A 24,160-nucleotide genomic window follows, 5' to 3' on the forward strand; every position below is an offset into this window, starting at 1 on the left:
AAAAAAAATTATCAGTAAACTAGGACTATAAAGTACAGAAAGACAAAACAATTATCTTCTATGTTACAGAACTGCTTTATAAAGTCAGCCAAAGCCTAAACAATATCTAATTCTTTTTCTGCATGTAGTCTTACATTTGCTTTCTTTCTTTTCTTTCTTATCTTAAAATTTTCCTTAGGGGCTATTATTTATAAAGCAATAATTTACTTTATCATAGGATATCTTATGCCTTGAAATGAATGTCAGAAAATTCTCTGTATGCTGTCTTCCTTGGCAGAACAAGAAAAAAAACTAGGATATTCAAGTTTTGATTTACCAAACTAATAAATTCTGGCTAGGGGTGAGTCACAGTATTACTATTTCCTTACGGTCTTAAGGTGGCTCCATGGTCTGCATCATGGAGTCTGGATCTTTAAAGTGGCATTCAGGATTCTTCATTTGTGGTCTCACCTGATATGTTCTAACCTCATCTTTTATGGCCCCACTTCAACAATATTGCCCCAAATACATATATACATACATATATACACACACACACACACACACACATATACATACATATATACACACACACATATACATACATACACACACACACACACACACACACACACACATATATATATATATATATTTAAAAAGCCCATTTCTCCTTGTTTTTGCTGAGGCTGGTCCTTTGGCTTAGAATGCCTTTCCACCACTCCCTGCGCCTTTTTGCCTGCCTCCTTCCCAAGCCATCTGTGACCCTTTCAGTGGGAACAAGCATCTGTCGAGCACCCATCATGTGCCATGCATGGGGAAAGATGAAAGCAAAGCATTTCTGCCTTCATGGAGCTTGAAGTCTAGTGGGATGACAGACAAGGATAGTGCCAACGACTCCGCCCAGTGATGATGAGACTGCACCTGGAGAAGGCATGCAGGAGCCGTGTGTCTCTTCAGCCCCCAGGAAGCAGAGCATTCCCTGCATTTGGGTTCTGTGCAACGTGCTTCATCATAAGAACTGCTGTTGACATACTAAGGATGGTCTCCATTTCAAAGATGGCCTGAAGTAACCCGTCCACTCTAACAAAGCGGGGAAAAAGCTGAGGTTCATTACAGATCTGTTTGAAGCCAAATACATGTGGGGTTTTCCCTCCTTAATTCTGCCCGTTTCAGTAGTGGAGATATTTCTAGGGGTGAGGGATAGAATTCTTTGTTTGATGTTGTCTCTATTTCAACTGCTTTGGATTTTTTAGAAACTAATAATGTCACCTAAATGTCCTTACCCAAAGCAAACATATTTGCTTTCTGTCAGTCATTCTGAATAGCAAATCTAACTCAATTTTCCTGTTTGGCAAGAAATGCAATAAAAGCACACATTTCCTTCCACTGTCTGGTTTTTTCCTACTGTCTTTACATGGATCATGCCGAACGCACTGGTGGTGGCTGGTCTTAAGAGAATAGCTCATGAGTCTCACCTAGCACTGCAAAGATTCCCCAGAGTCCCTGTGGACGCTGCAGATGAACTACCTGGTGCTTCTCGATGACAGCATCCTGCAAAGATTTGAGGATTTCTGAGAATCCTGGTGTTTTGCTGCCATGAATCATAACCTGGGAGAATGCTGAAGCAGGGCTGGCGGCTGTATACATTTGCCAGACAAGTGTTTCTAGACCTCCCCCAAATAAGCATGTCAATGCCTAGATTAATTAGATGCTTACATTAAAATTTAATCTCAGGCTGGGTGCAGTGGCTCATGCCTTAATCCCAGCACTTTGGGAGGCCGAGGCGGGAGGATCACGTGAGGTCAAGAGTTTGAGACCAGCCTGGCCAACATGGAGAAACCCCGTCTCTACTAAAAATACAAAATTAGCCGAGCATGGTTGCACACGCATGTAGTCCCAGCTACTTGGGAGGCTGAGGCAGAAGAATCACTTGAACCCGGAAGGCAGAGGTTGCAGTGTGCTGAGATCGCGCCATTGCACTCCAGCCTGGGCGACAAGAATGAAACTCTGTCTCAAAAACAAAAAAGATTCATCTCAAATGTTTATTAAAATTCCTCCTCAGGAATTCAGGTATTATCAGTCGCTGAGGCATCCCAAACTAAGCTACTTAGAGAGAACTTACCATGTACCATTTCCATGAGACACACCAGAAGTGTTCATAAGGATGCTTGTGGTCTAGTCCTAAAGACAACAAAAAATGTCAAAACAACTTGAAAAATATTTCATCTCTTAAGGCGGCGATCCTCAAAGCATGGTCTCCACATCAGAAGCAGCGGCAGCACCTGGGAGCTTATTCTACATGCAAACTCCCAAGCCCTCTGAAAATGGGGTCCAGCAAGCTGCGGCGTAACCAACCTTCCAGGTGATGCTGATTCAGGCTAATGTAGGTGCCACTGCCTTAAGGCGCTGGCATGATCAAATGTAGCAGCCTGTGATCAACAGAAAGACACACTGAAGAGCAGAGCAATTCTTTAGAAGTCATTTCATTTGCTTTCTGGTTCGCTCGCAGAGCATTTAATGACAGCCTGCTCCATGTCAGCCCCTATAGCAGGCACTGGAAATGCAGAGGTTCCTGTGGTATCCCATTCTGATTCAGGCACACACAGTCTACTGGGGAAACTGCACGTACGTGCCATCGGCCCTTGAACAACATGGGTCTGAACTGCGCAGGTCTACTTAGAAGCAGATTTTTTTTCAACCAAAGGTGGAACAAAAACACAGTATTGGTGGGATGTGAAACCCACATATTTGCGGGGCCAACTTTTCATATTCGGGGGTTCTGCAGGGCCAAGTGCAGGACTAGAGGATGTGTGGATTTGGGTGTGTGGGAGATCCTGGAACCAATCCCCCATGTATGCCAAGGGGAGACCATCATTTAAAACGCTGGCAGTTGGTGCTGATGTTGTTCAGATAGCGTTTGTTGTTCAGCACAGCAAACTGTCACTGACGGAGGCCGAGAAGGGGCCTCATGGACGCACTCTGCCTTTTCGTGGCATCTCTGTGGTGAGGCCTTTGTGGGCGAGCAGGAGTCACTCCCACGTCTTTCCTTGTTTGTCCACACGGTATTTATTTGCTGCTTGTCTCTTCTGCCGGATGTCAGCTTGGGAACTTCGCCTTGTTCACTGTTACGCCCCCAGCATTGAGAACTGGGTGTGCTCTGGGTGCTCACTGGATGTTTGCTGAAGGAACGGATTACATGAAATGTCACGGGAGTTCTGGGAGACAGTGATCATCACGGAAGGCAAAGGTTCTAAGGTGTCACAGGAACTCAAGGAATAGGCCATCCACCTCTCTCTGTCTTTAACATCTGCGTTAGAATTCCACGCGCAGCAGACTCTCTCCACATCTCTTACTTCTACATTTCTTATTAAGTTTTGAAATTGTTGAGCAGATTAAAGGATTCCTTTGAAGCTTTTATGCTTAAACTTTGTAGAAAGAAATTCCCTGTCTCTGTAACTATTACTGGGACAGATTAGAAATAATTTGGAACTGAATTGGATTTGCCATTTTGTAAGCTTTTCTTATCTACCAAGGCTAATAGCAGACACTTAACTCCTCACAATAGCCCGAGAGAAAGTATTATTATCTGCATTTCACAGATTGGAAACTGAAGGTCAGATAGGCTAAAGGGTTTATACTCGACTGCTCTATAAATATGGTTTGAATTGAGAGAGAATGTTTTGTATCCCATAATAAGTTGGGAAACTTAGAAATTATACATAAAGGGGCAGCATGATATCATGGAAATGGCATGAACTTTGGATTCAGACCTATCCTGATGTGAATTTTAACTTCTACTTAGTAACTGCTTGACCTTGGGCTAACTTAATCTTGCTAAGCTGTTCAGTCATTTCCACTTGAATGATGTGAAGTTGTAGTCATGAGGGAAGTAATCTGTAAACACTGTCACCATGCTAAATCTCCCCGGCGTCACATCCCGAGCCTCTGTCTCGCTCTTCTTCTGGCCTCGGCCTGTTCGGCTGCCTGCCATGCCTGGGCGTGCCAGCCTAGTGGAGGGGCCGGAACTGTGAATTCTGCCATCGGCCGGCCCGGTGCCAAGCCTGCCTCCGCTGCTGAATTACTGAGGTGATTCAGGGCGATGCACCCAGCAGGCCATGACGCTGTCTTCATCTAGAAAACAGGAATGCTGGGAGTGACCCCCGACTCACAGGTCCGTGGTGAGGGCACACCGTTAATGCAGGGGAAGCCCCAGGCGCAGGGCCCAGCACCAAGTGAGCGTCGGAAAATGCTGGAAGGACACTGTGGCTGCTGCTGCTGTTGGAGGGAGGTGGGGGGTTCCTCCACTCTCTCCTGACTTCCCCATCCCCCCGTCTGCCTGAATAATCTCGTCCGGTTCTCCGGGAAGCCTTCTCTCTTCCATGTCACCCCACTCCCCCGCCAGCTGCGTCTCCCTCCCTGGCCTAAGCCCTTTCTCTCCTGGCTTCCCTTTGCCCCCACCCCCTTTCCCACCCAGCAAACCAACGATTACATGGATGTCTTGGGAACAAAGAGATGACGAAGACACTGCCTGTCCCCAAGGAAGGCCACAGTCCCAACTGCACACCTCTATGGCAAGAGCAGCGCTGGGCGCCACTGCTTCTGCGGATGTTCTCTCCTTCGGCTCTGCTGCAAGATCTCCAAGGGTAGAAGCATGTCTTAGGCAAGCCTCTGGCCACACTGCCTCACACACATCAGGCTGCTGTAAGTGTTCCAGGAATAACTGGCATAATACATGTTTTCCTCACCGCTGATGGGAACGTCCAATGTGCTGCCCCCAGGCCCCAAAGGGCTCATGGAAACCATTTTTAAATTTGTAACACAGCTTGATTAAGAAACAATGCTATTTGTTATATATCGTAGGGTTTTTTTTTTAAACTTAAATATATTTGCTCTACGTTGTCTTTACAGATTCTTTTGGTCAATTTGCAACTGTAATTATTAAAATATAAAAGCTAGCTGGGTGTGATGGCTCACACCTGCAGTCCTAGTGCTTTGGGAGACCAAGGCAGGAGGTTCACTTGAGGTCAGAAGTCCAAGACCAACCTGGTCAACAAAGCCAGATCACATCTCTACAACAAATTAAAAATTTAAAAATATATATTTTTAAAATTAGCTGGAAGGCCAGGCATGATGGCACATGCCTATAATTCCAGCACTTTAGGAGGCCGAGACAGGCTAATCACTTGAGCTCAGGTGTTCAAGACCAGCCTAGGCAACATGTTGAAATCCCATCTCTGCAAAAAATGCAAAACTTAGCCAGGTGTGGTAGTACGCACCTGTAGTCCCAGCTACTTGAGCCGCTGAGGCAGGAGAATCACTTGAGCCCAGGAGGTCAAGGCTACAGTGTGCTGTGATCACACCACTGCATTCTAGCCTGAGCAACAGAGTACAACTCTGTCTCTTAAGAAAAACATATAAAAGTATATAGAAACTTTATAAACATCCCACAATTCTTTATTTTAAAAGCTAAAGTAACATATTTTACACGACGTATCTGAATGTTGTTGAGATCCCAGAAAACCCAAAGGTAAGCTTTATTCTGATCGAACGAGATAAAACATACCTTACTGTCTTGCTTTGCCTCACTAATGAAGAGAATCTCCAGGCAACCCTGCGGAGAGGGGTTGTCTGGCCTCACTGTCTGGAATATCCAGGTCAAGAAATGTTTACAGAAGGCACGCGTCACAAGCCCATGGCCATGAGGCACTTATAGTGAAGGGAGCTCAGCAGTATAAGCAAAGGACAACAGTAACAGTGTGGGAGGTGCTACCATCTAGGAGGGAACCGACAGCAGGCGAGGACACAGGACCCAGAGGCCTGACTCTGGGTACGCCACTTGCGGAGGAAGGCTCAGCAGACCAGGTGACCTCAGAGCTCACCCAGGAGGACTGAGGAGCACGCCAGGAATGAAAGGAAGTGAGCGAGAAGGCCCAGCCAAGCAAAGAGCCTGAGCGCAGGGCCAGGAATGCAAGAAGGCACGCCTTGTCCAGCCGAGTAAGCAGGTGCGGATGGCTGGCCTCAGGCGAGCACAGGCCACCTCTCACCTTGAAGGACATGGGTAGCTGCCCAGGGCTGATAGATGTGTTTTATCAGGCAGAGGAAGCTCCCTTCTGTTTCTAGTTTGCTGAGAGTTTTCATTCTAAATAGATGCTGGGTTTTTATCACATGCTTTTTCTGTCTCTTGAGATGGCATACATAGTTTTCCATTTTTAGTTTGCTAATATGGAGAATTACATTTGCAGGTTTTCTCGTTAAGCCAACCTTGCATTCCCCAGATAAACCCCAATCAGTCAATATTTTACTAATAGGGTTAGATAGTAGATGCTCAATTTTTGCTTAAAATGTTTGCATCTGTGGTCAGGAGGGATACTGGTCTGCAGTGCTTGGGGTTTTGTTCTTTGGGGATTTTTTTCCCCCATAATCTCTTTGCCTGGTTTTGGTATCAGAGAAATGTTGCCCTCACGGAATGACTTAAGAAGTATTCCTACATTTTCAGGTTTCCTGAAAGAAGAATTTACATAGATTTCATATTATTTCTCCATAAAGTGTTTGGTAAGATGTATAAGTAAAGCCATCTGGACCCAAAACTTTCTCTATGGGAAAGGTTTTTTTTTTTCTTTTGTCTTTTTAAAAAGTTTTTTTTTGGCCGGGCATGGTGGCTCACACCTGTAATCCCAGCACTTTGGGAGACTGAGGCAGGCGGATCATGAGATCAAGAGATCAAGACCACCCTGGCCAACATGGTGAAACCCCGTTGCTACTAAAAATACAAAAATTAGCTGGGAGTTGTGGTGCATACCTGTAATCCCAGCTACTCGGGAGGCTGAGACAGGACAATCGCTTGAACCCAGGAGGCAGAGGTAGCAGTGAGCTGAGATCATGCCACTGCACCACTCTAGCCTGGTGACAGAGCAAAAAAAAAAAAAAAAAAGAAAAAGTTGTGTTTTTTTTTTTTTACTTTCTGATCTTCTTTTTTTGTTGACTTTTTTATTTTATTATATTTTCCATTTCGATTTTCTTTCTGAGCCCTCATGATCTTATATGGGAAGGTTTTAACAAAACATTCTGTTTCCTAAGTGGATATGTCTATTGTGGTTGTCTATTTCTGTGTGTAAGCATTGGTATTTTGTGTCTTCTAAGGAATTTGTCACATCATCTCAGTTTTCACATTTATCAGCATAAAGTTTTTATAATATATTCTTATCATTTTAATATCTATAAAATCTGTGGTAATGCCAGCTCTCTCATTTCTAATACTGTTAATTTGTGTCTTCTCTGATCAATCTGGCTGGAAGCTGATGAATTTCATTAATTTTTCTTCAAGAATAAGCTTTTGGTTGCTTTGTCTATGTTGGGTTTTTGTTTCCTATTTCATTGTTTTCCACTCTGATCTTTCCTTTTCTACTGACTTTGGGTTTAATCTACGTTTTTTTTTCTAATTTCTTAAAGTTGAAGCACAACCCCTGGCTCCCACGGGAGCTGCCCATGAATGAAGCTACAGCTATTACACCTACCTGCTCAAATTTTCAGAGACAAGATGTTGACAAGGGGGAGCATGAACCAACAGGCTTGCCAAAGCCAACTGTGCACAGAGCTTAAGGGAGGCCTGGCCCCACCTCCTGGCAAAATGGTTTTGTTAGAATTTCAAAACTGCTTTCCAGCAAGCTACAAGCAGGTGTGGAGTGTTTACACAGCAGTACTGCACATGGAGGAAATGGAATCTACTCAGAGCCAGAGAGCGCACCATGATAAATGGCTGCAGCCGTCCACACTGGTGTCAACTTCCTGACGGTTCGCAGTCGTTCCAGCCACTTGGAATGTTTTATCCTCCAAGTCTCAGCTGGCTGCCACATCTCTATGCAGCTCTGGAGGCCGTGAGTAAGTTGGATGCCTTCAACAGGCAAAGCCAGGGGCACCTCCAGTGACACACAGCACTACTTGGGGTGTGCTGTGACACACGGCACACAGTCCAACTCAGGGAAAAGCCTCCTGTTGCCGGCATTTCTGCAGCCCCAGCCCGTGATGTGGGCACCAAGTTTGGGCCCTTCTCAGAAGGGCTCTCAATGGAGGCCCTGCCATGTTCTGGTCACGATGACATGATTTTATGCACGTCATATCCAACTCAAAAGGTAGACACTAGCCTGGCTTTGCAGCTGGGGGAAGCCAGACTAGGCAGCACTAAGTACCTGGCCAAAGGTCCACAGTTGATCTGGGCAAAGACCAGACCCCCAGCCACTCAGGGGACCTGACACCTACCTGTTCCAGAGGCCCTTACACCCCTGCCTAGTCCAGAGCTGCTCTTGATGTTAACAACCAGCAGGACTGTGACTGACCTGGACTCACTGACCAAATCTCATTTTCCTCCTTACATACAAGAATGAAGTCCCAGTGAATTATTTCCTGACTTGGTCCAGCCTTCTTTCTTTCCCCTGCCAGGCTCTTTCATCATTTAAGCCTTGCAACAACCCTATGAAGGAAGCATTGTCATTCGGTTTTACAGAGGGGGACGCTGAGAGTCAGGAAAGCTGGACTGTCTCCTCTGGCTTGCATAAATATTGTTTCTAAGGCGCATCCAATTCACAAAGTCCCTATTTTCAGCCCTAGAAGATTCCTCCCAAGGCATGCAGGAAAGACAGTTGTGAACATGGACAGACACAGTCACTCTAGCTAAATGGAGGAAGGCATCTTTCTGGAAAACCTGAGAAACACACGTTATCTTTCCCACTTCTCAGGGTGCTCCCTAGGAGCAGCTTTCACTGAATTACTTGTTTCCATGACTACACCATTCCTCGGTGATAGTTTTATAGGTTTAGCACGATTCCAATTAAATCACATCATTCCTGCTTCAGGGAGAAGGGCTCTGTAACAAGCTCATGGTGCCAGATGCCCCTACAGCAATAGACGTCCCCACAGACAGCATTGTCAGCCACTTCACTTGCACAGCTCCCGCTCCAGTCCCCAGAGAGGCTCAGCCGTCCCGCAGAAGACAAACCTCGACAACCAGAAAATGCCGCATGATTGCACAGGTTTGAAATTCACCACATTAGCCACTGACGGAGCTCAGGCAAACCCAACTGCTCCCTCTTACCGAGGACGCACCCACACTCCTCCCATGGGTGGCACAGCACCTTTGCCTGGAATGCCCTTCACAGACCTTTCCCATTAGATCCTGTCCGCCTTAAGGGTTGGACCACAGAATGAAGATTAGAAGAGACACAGAGGGCGGGCGCCGGGCACGGTGGCTCCGTCTATAATCCCAGCACTTTGGGAGGCTGAGGCAGGTGGATTGCCTAAGCTCAGGAGCTCGCGACCAGCCCAAGCAACACAGTGAAACCCCATCTCTACCAAAATACAAAAAAAAAAAAAAAAAAAAAACAATTAGCTGGGCATGGTGGCAGGCACCTGTAGTCCCAGCTACTTGGGAGGCTGAGGCAGGAGAACTGGTTGAACCCGGGAGGTGGAAGTTGCAGTGAGCTAAGATCACGCCATTGCACTCCAGCCTGGGCTACAGAGCGACACTCCATCTCCAAAAAAAAAAAAAACAAACAAACAAAACAGGAAAAGACACAGATTCACTCCACCAGCCAAAGACTCGGTGAACCTGGGCAAGTCTGCCCTAAACTTCAGTTTCCCCACTCACCTCACAGGATATTTACAGGGATTGAGGAAACTCGGGAATGGCAAGCACCCAAACAGTCCCTGCCCCACAGAGGCCAATCCGTAAATGTTGGCTCTTTTACTCTCAGTTCCCACATTAAAGCCCTGGAGGGTGCCCAGGCCACTCAAGAAAAGCAGCTGGTCCCCAAGGGCAGATGGGGGTCGCATGGGAGCAACGAGACAGAGAACTGACGAACTGATGGTCCACAGGGAAGGCATCAAAGGCCTTGGGGGCAGGATACAGAGGCGCTGGGACTCTGTCCACAAGTAAAATTCAGAAAAGGTGTAGTGACAGAAGAAGGTGTCACAGTGTAACTGACAGAGACCAAAGTGGGTAACTTGGACAGTGCGACATCACCTCAAGGAGCCTTGGTTTTCTCCTTAGAGGATAATAGCACCTACTCAAACAGCTCTCATGGGAATCTAAAAGGACCATTTAGATGCAAGTGCCTGATATACAAGAGTTCCTCGGTAAATGGTAATGATATTTTAATCATTACGTTTAAATACATGTACAAACATTCATCTATATCTATATACATTTATAATGATTCCAAAGGAAAACAGTGCATTCACCCTTGCAACACTCAATTGAAGAAAACAAAATTCATGCCACAGGCACCAAGACCCAACCAAGTGTGAAGAGTATCTCCCAGATTTTGAAATTGTACCCTAAACTGTAAGAGCCTAACCTGTGAGAAAAAGAAAAAATCCCCTTATTGTCTAAGAGAGTACCTAAAATGTGAGAGATGCCCACAAAAGAAGTATGAGTGGATCACAAAGTGAAGGAAGGAACTAATGAACTTCGCATGCCTCTGAAACCCTTGGCAGCCTGGCCTCAGTCTCCTCTCAGCCCTCTCCGTGCTCCTGTGCTCAGGACAGCAGGCCTGCAGCAGCATGCCGTACGCACACAGACCTCAGGGGCCTCTGCACCTGCCAGCCCCAGGTTCAGGAATGCCCTCTCCACTCTGGCCTGCTAGCTCACCCCAGTTTCGTCTTCCTTCAATACTCCATTTGAGCGCAACTTCCTCTCACAGGCCTTCCTCAGCTTCCTCTGTGCAGCCATAGCAATGAGGACCACCTGTATTCTAACCACTTTGTCTGTTTTATTTACTTGTATCTTGCCCACCAGCCCAGGAGTTCCATGAAGTCAAGAGCGCCATGATGCACCCTTGTTTCCCCGTCACACGGCATGCTTCTCAACATTGTCCTCAGTGGACAAGGCTGAGTTACTGGCTTGTATGACAGCCCCCAACTCGAGGGCTCCTAAAAAGGAGGCCCCTGAAATCCATCATTGCGTCCCCTCCCCCTGGAGCACCGTAACTGACCCACAACAGGAGCACAATATACGTTGTGCTTTAACTGAGCAAAGAGGCAGAGTGAGGGAGGGTCAGAAGGAAGCCTGAACCTGGGCTCTGCAGTCAGCACTGCCAGGATACAGATGCTATCCAGATGCCGGAGTTCTGCTCAAGGCCAGAGGGTGGGGGCGCAGGGGCTTAAGGGAGAGTGCCATATCTGGTGCACTGCAAAACGGATGGAGTGATACAGCGGTGGCCAGGCAAAACAAGGACATCCTCTGTGGCCTTGAGGAGGTCCTACTCGGGAGGAAGTCTGGAATGGCACAAGGAAGGTGGAAGGACGACACGAAGCAGCACAGGGCTGAAAGTAAACTCTGTGGGGGGCTGGAGTCCGAGGATGAGAATGGGCTGCGCAATGAGAGGGCGCTGGTGGCAGGGGACGGCCTCTGGCAGGATCTAAGCACGAGGAGCAGCACCAGAAGGGGACACCAGTGAGGCTCCTTTCCCACAAAAGCTTCCATAACCCCACATGTGGACTTACAGCATAACACAAATAAATACACCACTGCAGCCGTGTCAAAGCGCTTCACAGACATGTGTAAACATCCCCTTGCTCCCCAAAATTCCCTGGGCCTGCCTGAGCCAGTGAATCCCTACCGTAACAAGGAACACAGATGGCGAAAGGGCCCACACTCGTGAGCAAGCTAGTGTATTCAATGCCATGGCGAGTCAGGCGCGCTGGCTCACGCCAGTAATCCCAGCACTTTGGGAGGCCAAGGCGGGCAGGTCACTTGAGGTTGGCAGTTTGAGACCAGCCTGGTCAACAATGGTGAAACCCCATCTCTACTAAAAATACAAAAATTAGCCGGGCATGGTGGTGCACCTGTAATCCCGGCTACTGCAGAGGCTGAGGCACGAGAATCACTTGAACCCGGGAGACAGAGGTTGCAGTGAGCTGAGATCATGCCACTGCACTCCAGCCTGGGCAACAGAGCGAGACTCTGTCTCCAAAAAAAAAGCCATGGCGAAAGTCTAGAAGGAGTTCAAACGCTCAGACAAAAGCATGCCAATAATCTGTACAGAAAATCGTAGCTGCTGTCACAGCAAACAGCCAGCAGAGCTGCAGGACGCCACCACGACACTCGAACCTCTCCACTACTCCACCAGCATTTAGGAATCAACACCTGAGATACAAATAGGCCCAAAGGAACATCTTTCCAAATCAGCACTTTTCATTCTATCCCCAACTCTGAAAGAATAACCAGAAGGTAAATAGGTCTGAGGGGTGGGATTTCCAGAATTGCTTAGTGGGAAGCCTGGCTAAACCTCTGCCCAAAAAGCAAAGATGCAAACGGACGAAGTCGTCAAGAACAACCATTTAAAGGTTTTCAAACTGACCAAAGGCGTGCAACAAATTGCGAAGCATTTATTCATGGCAATCTCATTAATCTTGAGAAGAGGAAGGGTGACTGTGGCATTTCAGCCAGGGGCTGATTCCACTGCCCCTGCTACCCCCAACTCCTTGGCACACAAGTTCCACCTGGCCAAGAGAGACAGGCAGAAGACTGCTGCTGCTCTGCTACCTGCTAGAAGAGGCTGACTTTATTCGGATCAGAGGGCGGAGGTCCAGGGTTGTTGTCAAAAATAACAGTGGGAGGCCAGGCGTGGTGGTTCACATCTGCAATCCCAGCACTTTGGGAGGCAGAGGCGGGTGGATCACTTGAGGTCAAAAGTTCGAGACCAGCCTGGTCAACATGGTGAAACTCCATCTCTGCTAAAAATATAAAAATTAGCCGGGTGTGGTAGCACACGCCTGTAATCCTAGCTACTCTTGAGGCTGAGGCAGGATAATGGCGTGAACCCAGGAGGCAGAGGCTGCAGTGAGCCGAGATTGCGCCACCGCACTCTAGCCTAGGTGACAGAGCGAGACTCCCATCTCAAATTAAAAGGAAAAAAAAAAAAAAAAACAGTGGATTTTAGCAGGAAACAGGCAGGGAAGGTGACACTGCAGCTGGCCTAAAGTCACAAAAGTAGTCGTGGGAGATGGTAAAACAGCAGACCCGCCAGAAATTCAATAGGAAGAGCCAGAGCATGAAAGAGCACAGAAGGCTTTGGTAAGACCCTAGTTACCCCAGTGACACCGTTTCCATAAACTTTACAAAATTAATCAGGGAAGAAAGGAAGGGGAGAAGAGAAAATAAAAAAGCCTGCAGCACGTTCATCATGAGGGCAGCCTGCCGGACCTGCTTCCTCAGCGCTGCCGGTGCCTAAATTGCCCCAGAATCACACAGACCCTGCTCCAAGACCCTAGTTCCCCTAACAGCTCCATCGACAGCCACTTGAACATTACAAAACGTTACGTTTTCCCCTTTGAGATATTCTTTCAGGTCCTGCACACCACTGTAACTACTGACATCAGCTGGCCTGAAGGACCCCACTTTGCCAGGTGTCTGAGGACCTCATGGAGACTTAATTCATCAAAGAATGCAGTTTCCACATCCTGATGTTTCATCCCCCTCACCATAACCAATGACCCCAGCTTTTCAGGTCCTCACCCTCCACGACCCCCTTATAACCCGCAGCCCAAAATTCTTCAGGGAGATGGGTTCAAGGGTCTCCTCCCACCTCCTCGTGTGGCTTCCTGCTGTCATTAAACTCTTTCTTCGCTGCAAACCCTGCTGTCTCCATGTCATGGGTCTGCTACTATGCAGGACGCTAATGAGCCTGTTGGTCCCACAACGCTGGAAACCTGGGCAGCTGTGCACATGCACAAGCCCCCACACGCTCAGGACAAACCAGAGAGGGCCCCCAGGAGCCACTGGTCCTCACTCAATGTGAGGCCTTGTGAATTCAGACCAAAGAAACAGCCCTGCAGTTTGAAAGCAATCCCCAAGGCACATGCAGATCCATCGGAGAATGGTGGAAGGCCTGCTGAACTGAAGTGTGTCAGCACAACCTCTAGTCAAATACTGGCTGCCCACAAAGCTCTGGGGCACCTGGGGCATGCCCTGGGAATCCAGGTGAGCAGTAAAAATAGGAAGGAGAAAATCATCAACAAAGCGGAGACATCACACACTGAGGAAAACAGACTCCATGAAGATAAGTCAAGGCAAGTTTCCAAATTGACGGACAAACAAGAAGAACAGCAACACGCAGTGACAGGAGAGGGCAGGGGGCTCAGCCTCGAACTTGCTACGATCCATTATCTAGAAGATCCAGCTTTCCACAAAAAATTATGGACATGCAAAGAAAGGGGAACACATGACTCATGCACAGGTAAAGTTGGCGGCTTCAGGAGGTGCTCCGTTGTTCTGATTAGCCTTTGCCCACCATAGACTGTCTCACTCCCAAACCAGCGACTGATCACCGATCCATTGTACCCCAACCAGACAACAGCTCAGTGCAAAGCAGCAGGCAGCAGAGAGCCCCTGTGTGGTATAAGCCTTCCCCCACCAACACTCCCCACTCCAAAGTCACCGCTGTCTCCAGCAGCCTTTCTGAGAGCTCTAGGGGAGCATGTGTGTAGACATGGAGAAAAGAGAACGGTTGCTGCTCTCCACAGCAGACAGAGTGCAGCCACACAGTGGGGGCCTGAGCTGCAGCACAAACATAATGATGCCAGAGGGCCTGAACACGCAGTCAGAAGGTGGCGAGGATGCGGCTGCAGGAAGGCCGGAGGTGATGTGAAATCCGAGGGGCTCTTGGAGAAAGCCACCTCCCCAGTCCTCCCTGCCTCAAGCCCACCCGACAGCACCTCCTGTACCTGGTAGCTCCGTGCATGTGCTGTGCAGCTGCACACTGGGGCCTCTGCTGCGTCTGCTGGGAAGCTTCTCCCACACCAGTCCCCTTGGCTAACGCAAGAGCCCAACAACACAGTAACCAAGCTGCTGTGCAAACAGAAGCTCTCCAGGAACGGGGCACCCCCCGCTGCCAACAACCCCTTTCTTCACTGCAGAGCTCGAAAGGGGAGAGGACTCTTCCACCAAAACTAGCTTCTTCAAAGTTCGATCCACTGACATGACCTCCATCCACCAGAACTGGCCTATGCCCTCTTGCCATGGCCTCATCAGACCCATGCTCCTCCACCCCTCCTCTTGGTTGAGTGACAGCGGCCCCGACGCCTCAAAATCCATTGTATCACTGACTCACAGGCATCTTCGTCAAGCGATTCTGATGTTCCTAACCAGTCCCTGCCCTCTTAAATTTGGCGTGAGGACTGTAAACAGCATCCCAAAGGCTGGTCCTGAACATATGCATGCCTGAAAGTGATGTTGCCACCTGCAGCCCAGTCACAGCTCTTAGGCCCTGCTCTACACACTGTCCCCGGGACAGCTCAAACAGCCAGAGCTTCTCATGTGCTGAAGACTCAAAAACCCGAGCACTCGTGTGGGCCTCGCCATGGAGCCAGCAGCTACCTCTGCTCACGCTGGCCCACAAGCCCGCAGCACGCAGCTTTGCACTCACATTCACTTGTTACCGGCGTATCTGTCTTGGCTTCCTTGGGGCTTCCAAACCAACAACTGGGAAGGGTTGCCAAAAGATTACGAAAAATGTACAGGGTAAACATCCGAACCGAGGATAAGTATGCAATCAATAAACTTTTCAAATGAATAGGGAAACAGCAGGGGAGATCATGCTTTAATCACCGCACGCCTGAATTCAGCCCACGGAATCTCCGTGTTCCAAGGACATAAGAGTTTGCAACACCAAACAATGCACTCAAGCTTCACCGTGACTGCTTTCCAAAACATTGTCCAAGAACAAAAACTACCGAGAATCCAGCTTTCAAATACACACAGCCTTTCCTTTCTGAAAAGGACTCAAAGCTGTGCTTCAGAAAAGGCTCTGCAGAAGCCCGAACGGCACGTGGCAGATGCCACCTGCCAAGCCCACTCACCTTCACGTGGCTGTAGTCACCTGCTTTGTTGCTCTCGGGTGGGTTCACAGGTTTGCCCTCCACTCGGGGCCGAACGACCTGCCGAAAAGGGCTGGACAGCGGAAAGCCACTCACACTGATTCCATCTACAAAATAAGAACAAATCAGAAGTAACATGTCAGCTTGGTTTTGGGGTTTGTTGTTTGTGTTGTTGCTGCTGCTGCTGTTGTTGTTGTTGTTGTCTGGGACGGGTCTCACTCTGTCGCACAAGCTGGAGTGCAGTGGTGCAATCTCTGCTCACTGCAACCTCTGCCTCCTGGGCTCTGGTGATCCTCCCACCTCAGCCTCCCTAGTGCCTGGGACTTCAGGCACGCGCCACCACACCTGGCTGATTTTTGTATTTTTGGTAGAGGTGGGGTTTCGCCATGCGCCCAGGCTGGTTTAGTTTTGGTTTTTGTTTTTGTTTATGTAGGGGATTTTGGTCAGAAACTGTGACTGTAAGGAGCACGCCAGTTTCTGTCCTGACTATTCTATCTCGTATCAGTTACAACCGCCTGATGCGTCCTCCGTCAGCACATACTCATATCCGCTGAGTAAAAGTTGAGAGTGCATCACTCCTTAAAAAGGACAGCTCCTTACCACCTGGATGTGATGGCCAAGGCCCGGCCTGCCCTCTGCATTTGGACCATGCAGAGCCCATCTCTCCCATGAGCCTCTGCTGAGCCACTCCTCAGGCTGGAACGAGTTCCCCTCCCTTCATGCGGCCAGCTCTCTCTTGCCACTTGACCTTAGTCTAAGCGCTACCTCCTCACCCAGCTTCAAGCAGCCACCACTCTCTGCCACAAGACCCTACCTAAACCTCCGAGGAGCCACACGCTGCCACCTGGGTTTTTTTCTTACTCGTTATCTATCGATTGATCAGTCTAACCCACGAATCATCTTTAAGTCCTCTCTGCACCTCATGTCACATGTCCAACCCAAAAGAAAATCCTGCTAGCTCTCAGAGTGTGCCCAGGGATGGCTTTCGTGGCCAGCACCCACTCAGAGTCACTGTTGTTACCCTCCTGGCTCTTCTCCCCCTTTGCCTTCACTCCTTTCCCTAAGTCAATTCCCCACACAGCAGGCAGAGTCGCCTGAGGAAAGGGGGCTCACCCCCTGCCCCTAGCACTCAAGAGGAAATGTCAAAGTCTGCACTGGTCTCCAAGACCTCTGCATGATACACCGTTTAACAGAAGAGAAGACCTGGCGGAATGAATGAGTTATTTGACTGCAGTTTTATATATTCTCAAGAACGTAAAGATACTGCCTCCTAAGGAGTTATTTTCAAGGAGCTGCAGCTCCCTGACAGAACCCAGCTGGCATGCAGGAGAAGCCTACCTATAAGTATGGCAAGTATCACAGACTTCCAGCGTAAACCAGGCCAAGAGAACAAACCACCAGAGGCAACCTGTGCAAGAAATCACGTTAATACCGATTTTGGCTTAAGATACATGGAACAGCAGACACAAAAGAGCAAATGGTAGAAAGTGAGGTTGGTACGATGTGGACTCACATCAGTATGGCACTTGATAGTTTCTAAGCTTGCACTCATTTTAATTTTCTTTTTTTTTTTTTTTTTTTTAAGTTCCAGAGTACACGTCCAGGATGTGCAGGGGTTTGTCGTACAGGTAAACGTGTCATGGTGGTTTGCTGCACCTATCAACCCATCACCTAGGCATTAAACCCAGCGTGCATTAACTATTTTTCCTAATGCTTTCCCTCCCCTCACTCCACTCCCCGACAGGCCCCAGTATGTGCTGTTCCCTCCCTGTGTCCACGTGTTCTCATTGTTCAGCTCCCACTTGTAAGTGAGAACATGCGGTGTTTGGTTTTCTGCTCCTGCGTTAGTTTGCTGAGAATAATGAAACTTGCCCCCATTTTATAGAACAGCAATAAACAACCTGCTCACAGTCATACTGGCGATAATTGATCGTAGGCATCATACCACACATGAATGGATATTTAGGAAACTTGATTGGATGGATGGATGGGTGGATGAGTGGCAGGTCTGAAACTCACACTCGGTGTTTTTGATTCTAAGCCTAGGATCCTTTTCACTTTAACACAGTTGTTGGGAAAGAAAAATTCAATAGCTGCATATCTCAAACGAACCCATCTAAGTAACTTCTTATTAAGAAACTAAAGCTTCTTGTGATAAGATGAAGAATATTTACTTTTAATTGATACAAAACATATATTTCCAAATTCCCAATCACTTAGACCCAAGGCCCTATGCCTAATATCTCTTTGCAAAAATATCAATTAACCAAGCATAATAGAAATAGTTCATAATTTTCAAAAAATAACTTCTCTTAAGCATCATTTGCTAAGGTATATCCCCTTAAGTAGTTCAATTTTCAGGGATGACAAACAATATTCAACTGGGTAAAGAAGAATTAAGCAATTTTCTATTTAGAGGCTTCAAATCTTCAAAAGTTAAACTGTCTTAAGTTAAAAAATTGTCTACTTGAAAAGTTCATGACACCTTATGCCCAAAATAGCACATGAAGGAACCAGACATTGTGCATCTATAATAAGAAAAATGACAAACTGATCTGTTTCTGTTGGTGGTGCCTATGGAAGACACGTATGAAGACTGTGATCAAGCACTTAGGAGTAGGGTCCTCTCTGCACTTGGAAGAAACTGGAGGTGCTCAACTGGCCCCTCTTCAAGCACTGCATGTGGGCAGCAAAGATCCACCTGACGTCCCACAAGCAGCTCGGGCTGAATAGGCACGAAACGAACTTCAGAAGATTCTATTCCTCATAACAGGCTAGACAACTCAGACCAGCTCAGCCACTGAGAACAGCTAGAAAACATGGACAAAGGAGTCTTAAAATCCATGCAAGCATCAGAGAGCTAACAAGAGCTACAGGGCTACTGTCTAGCAGAGGGGGAAGTACAGATACATGAGCCTGACAAACATCCCCTAGGGGTGCCTGCAGATTTCAGAAGAGTTCACCAAGAGAATCTGAGCGGAATCCGAGGAGAACCTTTGACACATTCAAAGGACTTGATGTGAAAAACACTGGTGTTCAGTGTTCCCCGTGGAGAGTGGACAGTAAATCCAGGAAGCTTCAGGTAGGGCCACAAAGTGAAGGTAGACTGGAAACAAAGCAGCCCTCACTGGGCCTAAGGCCCAGCTTTGTACCATGTCAGTCCCTGCAACTGGTAGGCCCTTTTTCTACCAAAATTTATTTCTTGTCACTCCTTGTTCTACCTCCATTTCTGTTTGCCTTTATGCATTGGTAATTATCTTCCTTCTGACAACCTTATATCCTAATATGCCCCTATTTTTGGTCGCAGTTCAAATGCTACCTCTTCCATAATGCCTCCCTCAGCTGTCCTAATGGAAAGCAAGTACATCTTCCTCGGAGTTCCAGCATCTTCTCTATCCTAAGACTCGTGCCTACCTCCTGCTGACCTGTACACAGGCAGAGAGCCTGGTAGGAGGTCAGAGGGGTCGGGGCTCAGGTATGGCTCCCCTCCTACCTGGCTGAATGACCTTCATCAAGTCAAATAACCTTCTACGAGCTTTAAATCCATCATCCCCTAAATGGGAACAGTGAGAACACATATGCTGTGAGGTTATATAGAAGAATAAATGAATTATTGCACAGGAAGGATTCATCATAATGCCTGGCGTGGGGCAAGCATTCAGTAAAAAGAGCTGTTCTTATTCCCACCGCAGCAAATTATGCACGTCTTAGATTCCTTGATGACTATAAACTCCTTGAAGACTGAATTCTTGTCAGATTCACCATTGTGTCCCTCATAGTAGCTGACGCAGGCTCTAACAAATTGGAAGCCCTCAGTAAATAGTAACTAAATGAATGAATAAATCACAGGGTCAAATTCAGTATTTAGTTGACATGCACACAGTTTACACACACACGCTCAATAAAAAATTCCATCATCCCAAAGTCACATTCAACAACCAACTCCTGGTTAACTGAAATTTCATCAGGTAGATATGTGCAAAGACTTATTTGTAAAGACTCAATCAAAAGCTGTTAAGTTTGAATGAGTTAATTTTCTCTTTTTTCCTCATTTCTCTCAGCACCAGGGACACAATTTATAAAACCTCTCCATGACACCATGATGCCCGGATGCCTGCTGTGAAGGGTACTAATATTACGAACAGAACCATTTGCAAAACATAAACTCCACATTTGTTTAGCATCTTACCCCAGAAACTAGGTCAAGTGGACCTCTAAGCAAGCATGGTATGAAAGACCACTCAATGTGACTTCGCCCAATAAGTTGTCCTCTGTTGAGTGAAGGCCAGGTGCCCAACAGGGTATTTTTGCCATTTCATGTCTGTTTGTGTCTGTGTGTCTCCCTGGGTCTCCATCCCTCTCTCTGACATATACACAGGGCCTGTAATACAGCTTGTCTAGCTCCTCCCAAGGGAGGCTCCATCCTTAGCAAGCACACAAACACTTTCATCGCCCAAAGGACCCTGATTCTTCTTTATTTTTTTTTTTTTTTTTTTTGCCTTGGAAATACCAATCCTATTTTACACTTATAACAATGGTAAATTCTTCATTTCTGGAAATGGTCAGATGTTTTGGCCTGTAGAGGAAAGCAGAGTGAACATCTGGCTTTTGTCTGCCCCGCATTTCTCTTTTCTTTGGGGAGCAGCTCCTTCTTCGTCCCATGTGGTTCTGGTTGGATCAAGGTTGGCCTTGATCCTGCCATGGCCAGAGACGAAAACACCCCATCAACAGTGTTTATCCAGAGGACAAACAGAAGGTACAAGAAGGGACATGAAAAGCCCTTCTATGAGATTTGATTTACAAATTCTAGAAAGAAAAGAGTCTGGTTTGTCTTCCTCTAAATCACGTTATAAAGATCCAGCTATGGGCCGGGCATGGTGGCTCATGCCTGTAATCTCAGTACTTTAGGAGGCCGAGGTGGGTGGATCACTTCAGGTCAGGGGTTCAAGACCAGCCTGGGCAACATGGTGAAACCCCATCTCTACTAAAAATACAAAAAATAGCTGGGCGTGGTAGTGCACGCCTACAGTCCCAGGTACTGGGGAGGCTAAGACAGGAGAATTGGGTGAACCTGGGAGGCAGAGGTTGCAGTGAGCTGAGATCACACCACTGTACTCCAGCCTGGGTGACAGGGAGAGACTCTGTCTCGAAAAAGAAAAAGATCCAGCTATGGGGCCTGCCTGCAGCCCTCCTTCCCCAACACATTGAGACACTCTGGGCAACACACAACTCTATGAACCTTAGTTTTCTTGGCTCTGAAATGGGAACCAACTAAAAAACTCAATGAGATTTGATGTAAAAGTACTTTGGAAAAACACAAATCAGCAATGTGTTGGAACTAGGAGGCTCTGGGATATGAGCACTTGGCAAAAAAAAAAAAAAGTCTTAAAATTCCATCTGAAATTTGCCTCCTTTTTGGACACAGACCTCAAAATCTCCAAGAAACCTCAAAAACCTGCCATCTTCAAGCTCAGAAAAACACTAAGAAAGCCACTCTATGGATTCTTTACAGACTATAGAAGCCTGTTCTCAAATCCAGCTGAAGATACAAAACACAAGAAGCATATAAATTATAAATGGGGACAGAATGTAACCAGCTCAGGTAGGAGGCAGAAGCCAGCCTTCAGAAAACTGAAGCTGAGCCCTTCGCCCATACAGGAACAGAGTTGGAGAGAAGGGGCAGCTGCAGAGGGATGGCGAGAGATGAGATGGAATAAGATGTCGTGAGCAGGGAAGCAAATCACAGGGCACGCCTGGGAAGGATCTCTCTCCAGTTGGGGTGGGGTGGAGGGGAGAAAATTATGTTCAATCATTTAGCCAATTTTTCTGCCAACACAGGCTATCACAAATAGAACAGAGAACAGATTGGGATGACAATTAATAGGAAGACAGGACAAAAAAAGTTACAAACAGATGAAGGCGGCCTAGTAGGAGGACTAAAGAGTTTAGTGGATTTATCAGGACAGAGGGTATTTAAGAATGGTATGAGTCTGGTAGATCATCATGAATAAAACTGAGCTTTTAGAGAGAATTTCATACTTACCATTTATAGTGCTCAACTTTTCTATTAAGAGCAACTCTGTGGGAAATTCAGAAAGACCATTTTGTATGCTAAAATAATACTTCTCTCTAGAATTCAGCCATATCCCAACCACGATGACAATTGGGGGAAATGACAGCTGAAAGCAGGATTTGTGCAGGGGAAAGAAAAAGCAGAGTCACAATAAAAACAGCTCTTCTAGGAAGGGGTGAGGGCTGAGAGCCACGTCCATGGCTTGGCACCAGGCGCTCAGTATGCACCATCCAACTCTTTACACCCTGCAAAGTCAGGCGTTCTCTTACCGATTCTATAGATGAGGAAGCTGAGGCTCTGAGAAGGTAAGTAACTTGCTCAATATCACACAGCTCATCAGAAGCACAGTCAGAAGTAGACCTCATGACAACTGGATTGGTCACTACCCAGCAAAACTGACCCAAATAATATATTTCAGTCCCCAAACTGGGCTTCCACAAAAGCTCACCAGCCAAGGCTGTTCTGCAGCACATCACCGGGCCAAAACTGTACACCATGCGTTCCACTAAACTAATCCCAAGGACCCTTGCAGGAGCTTTAGCATCTATCTCCAGTGGTGGGATCTACGCAGGGATGTGTCCATTTTGGTACACTTTTAAAAGAGACACTAATGCATAAGGCTGACTACATTTTCCTCTCTTGTGAGAGGCACCTAAAATAAACTAGAATAAAATACATTAACAAAGGCAACAGGAGGCAACAATTGCTCAGTGGGAGTTTGTCAGGGATATGCTGTTCCAGGTAGAATATATTTTAAAGATGCTTTCTCATTTAGTCATAAAATCCACAGGTGCCAAAAAAGCCCATCTGGTTATCATAAAATATCCTCAAGAAAACCAAAGCAGTAGAAGCAGTTGGCTAAGAAATTAGCCAATACTCATCCTAAATTTCCATAAAGAAAGTAGCATGCTCATTCATTCAGAAACTTTGGAATATGCTTAGGAAAGAAAAAATAATCATACAGGAATAGTGGCCTTCACATACTATTCAAATGGCAACAGTCCATCTTCCCCACGGGCAGCCTCACTTTGAGACTGGTCTTCCTTCTGTCGGATGCTCCCTGCAGCGGGGCCAGACTTAAAGTCCTCTGCCCTCACCGACACCGGAAGCCTCCAGGTACAGGAGGCTGTAACTACCAACTGAACCTGTGAAATGTTCTGGGTGGTTCCCAACTTGTTCTAAACTTAGACTGTGGGGACAATTGCACAACCCTGTGAATACACTAAGTGACCGAATTGTATCTCACGTGAATTCTATCTCAACAAATATTTTTTAAAAACTAAAAGAATAGTACAACTGTGTTAGGGTACAAACACACTTTGGGGTTAGGGAGGAAGATAAAGAGAAAAGAGAGATTATATCCAACGGAATAAAAATTAGACCAGAAGCTAACCTCCCAGCAGCAAGGGAAGTCATAAGAATTCATCTTCAAAATATTAAAGAAAATTCATCTGCTACACTAGACTATGTATACAGCAGAACTTTTTTAAAGAATGATGGTGACAAACACACTCTTTGGCTAAAAATTAAGAGAACTTACCACCAACACGTTCTCACTAGGAACTTCTAAATACTACACTTCAGGTACATAGAAAATCATTTCAGAAGGAAGGTCAAAGATACAGAAAAGAATGGGAAACACAGAAAGCAGTAGGCAAGTAGATACATCAAAACATTGTGCTTTAGTCAATTCCATATGTTTTCTTTTTCCTTTTTTTTTCTTTTTTTTTGAGACAGAGTCTTACTCTGTGGCCCAGGCTGGAGTGCAGTGGTGTGATCTCGGCTCATTGCAACCTCCACCTCCCGGGTTCAAGCAATTCTCTGCCTCAGTCTCCTGAGTAGCTGGGATTACTGGCACCTGTCACCATGCCTAGCTAATTTTTTTTTTGTATTTTTAGTAGAGACCGGGTTTCGCCATCTTGGCCAGGCTAGTCTTGAACTCCTGACTGACCTCGTGATCCACCTGCCTCAGCCTCCCAAAGTGCTGGGATTACAGGTGTGAGACACCGCACCCGGCCTCTTTTTTCTTTTTTGAGACAGAGTCTTACTCTATCACCAAGGCTGGTGTGTAGTGGCGCAATCTCGGCTCACTGCAACCACCGCTTCCCAGGTTCATGCCTCGGCCTCCCAAGTGGCTGAGATTACAGGCGCACACCACCACACCCAGCTAATTTTTGTATTTTTAGTAGAGATGGGGTTTCGCCATGTTGGCCAGGCTGGTCTCAAATTCCTGGC

The 24,160-nt window shown here is 46.9% G+C and overlaps 1 protein-coding gene across 1 annotated transcript in view; it reads right to left on the minus strand.

Moving 5' to 3' along the window:
- Window positions 1-24,160, minus strand: part of TRAPPC9 (trafficking protein particle complex 9) — a 479,714-nt gene that overhangs the window by 201,922 nt on the left and 253,632 nt on the right. The window contains exon 15 of the mRNA XM_011990156.1: window positions 15,835-15,959. Within this exon, the coding sequence (XP_011845546.1) occupies window positions 15,835-15,959 (125 nt within the window). The remainder of the gene's footprint in view (window positions 1-15,834; window positions 15,960-24,160) is intronic.

The sequence above is a fragment of the Mandrillus leucophaeus genome, unplaced genomic scaffold (assembly GCF_000951045.1).
Source record: "Mandrillus leucophaeus isolate KB7577 unplaced genomic scaffold, Mleu.le_1.0 Scaffold371, whole genome shotgun sequence".
NCBI lineage: Eukaryota > Metazoa > Chordata > Mammalia > Primates > Cercopithecidae > Mandrillus > Mandrillus leucophaeus.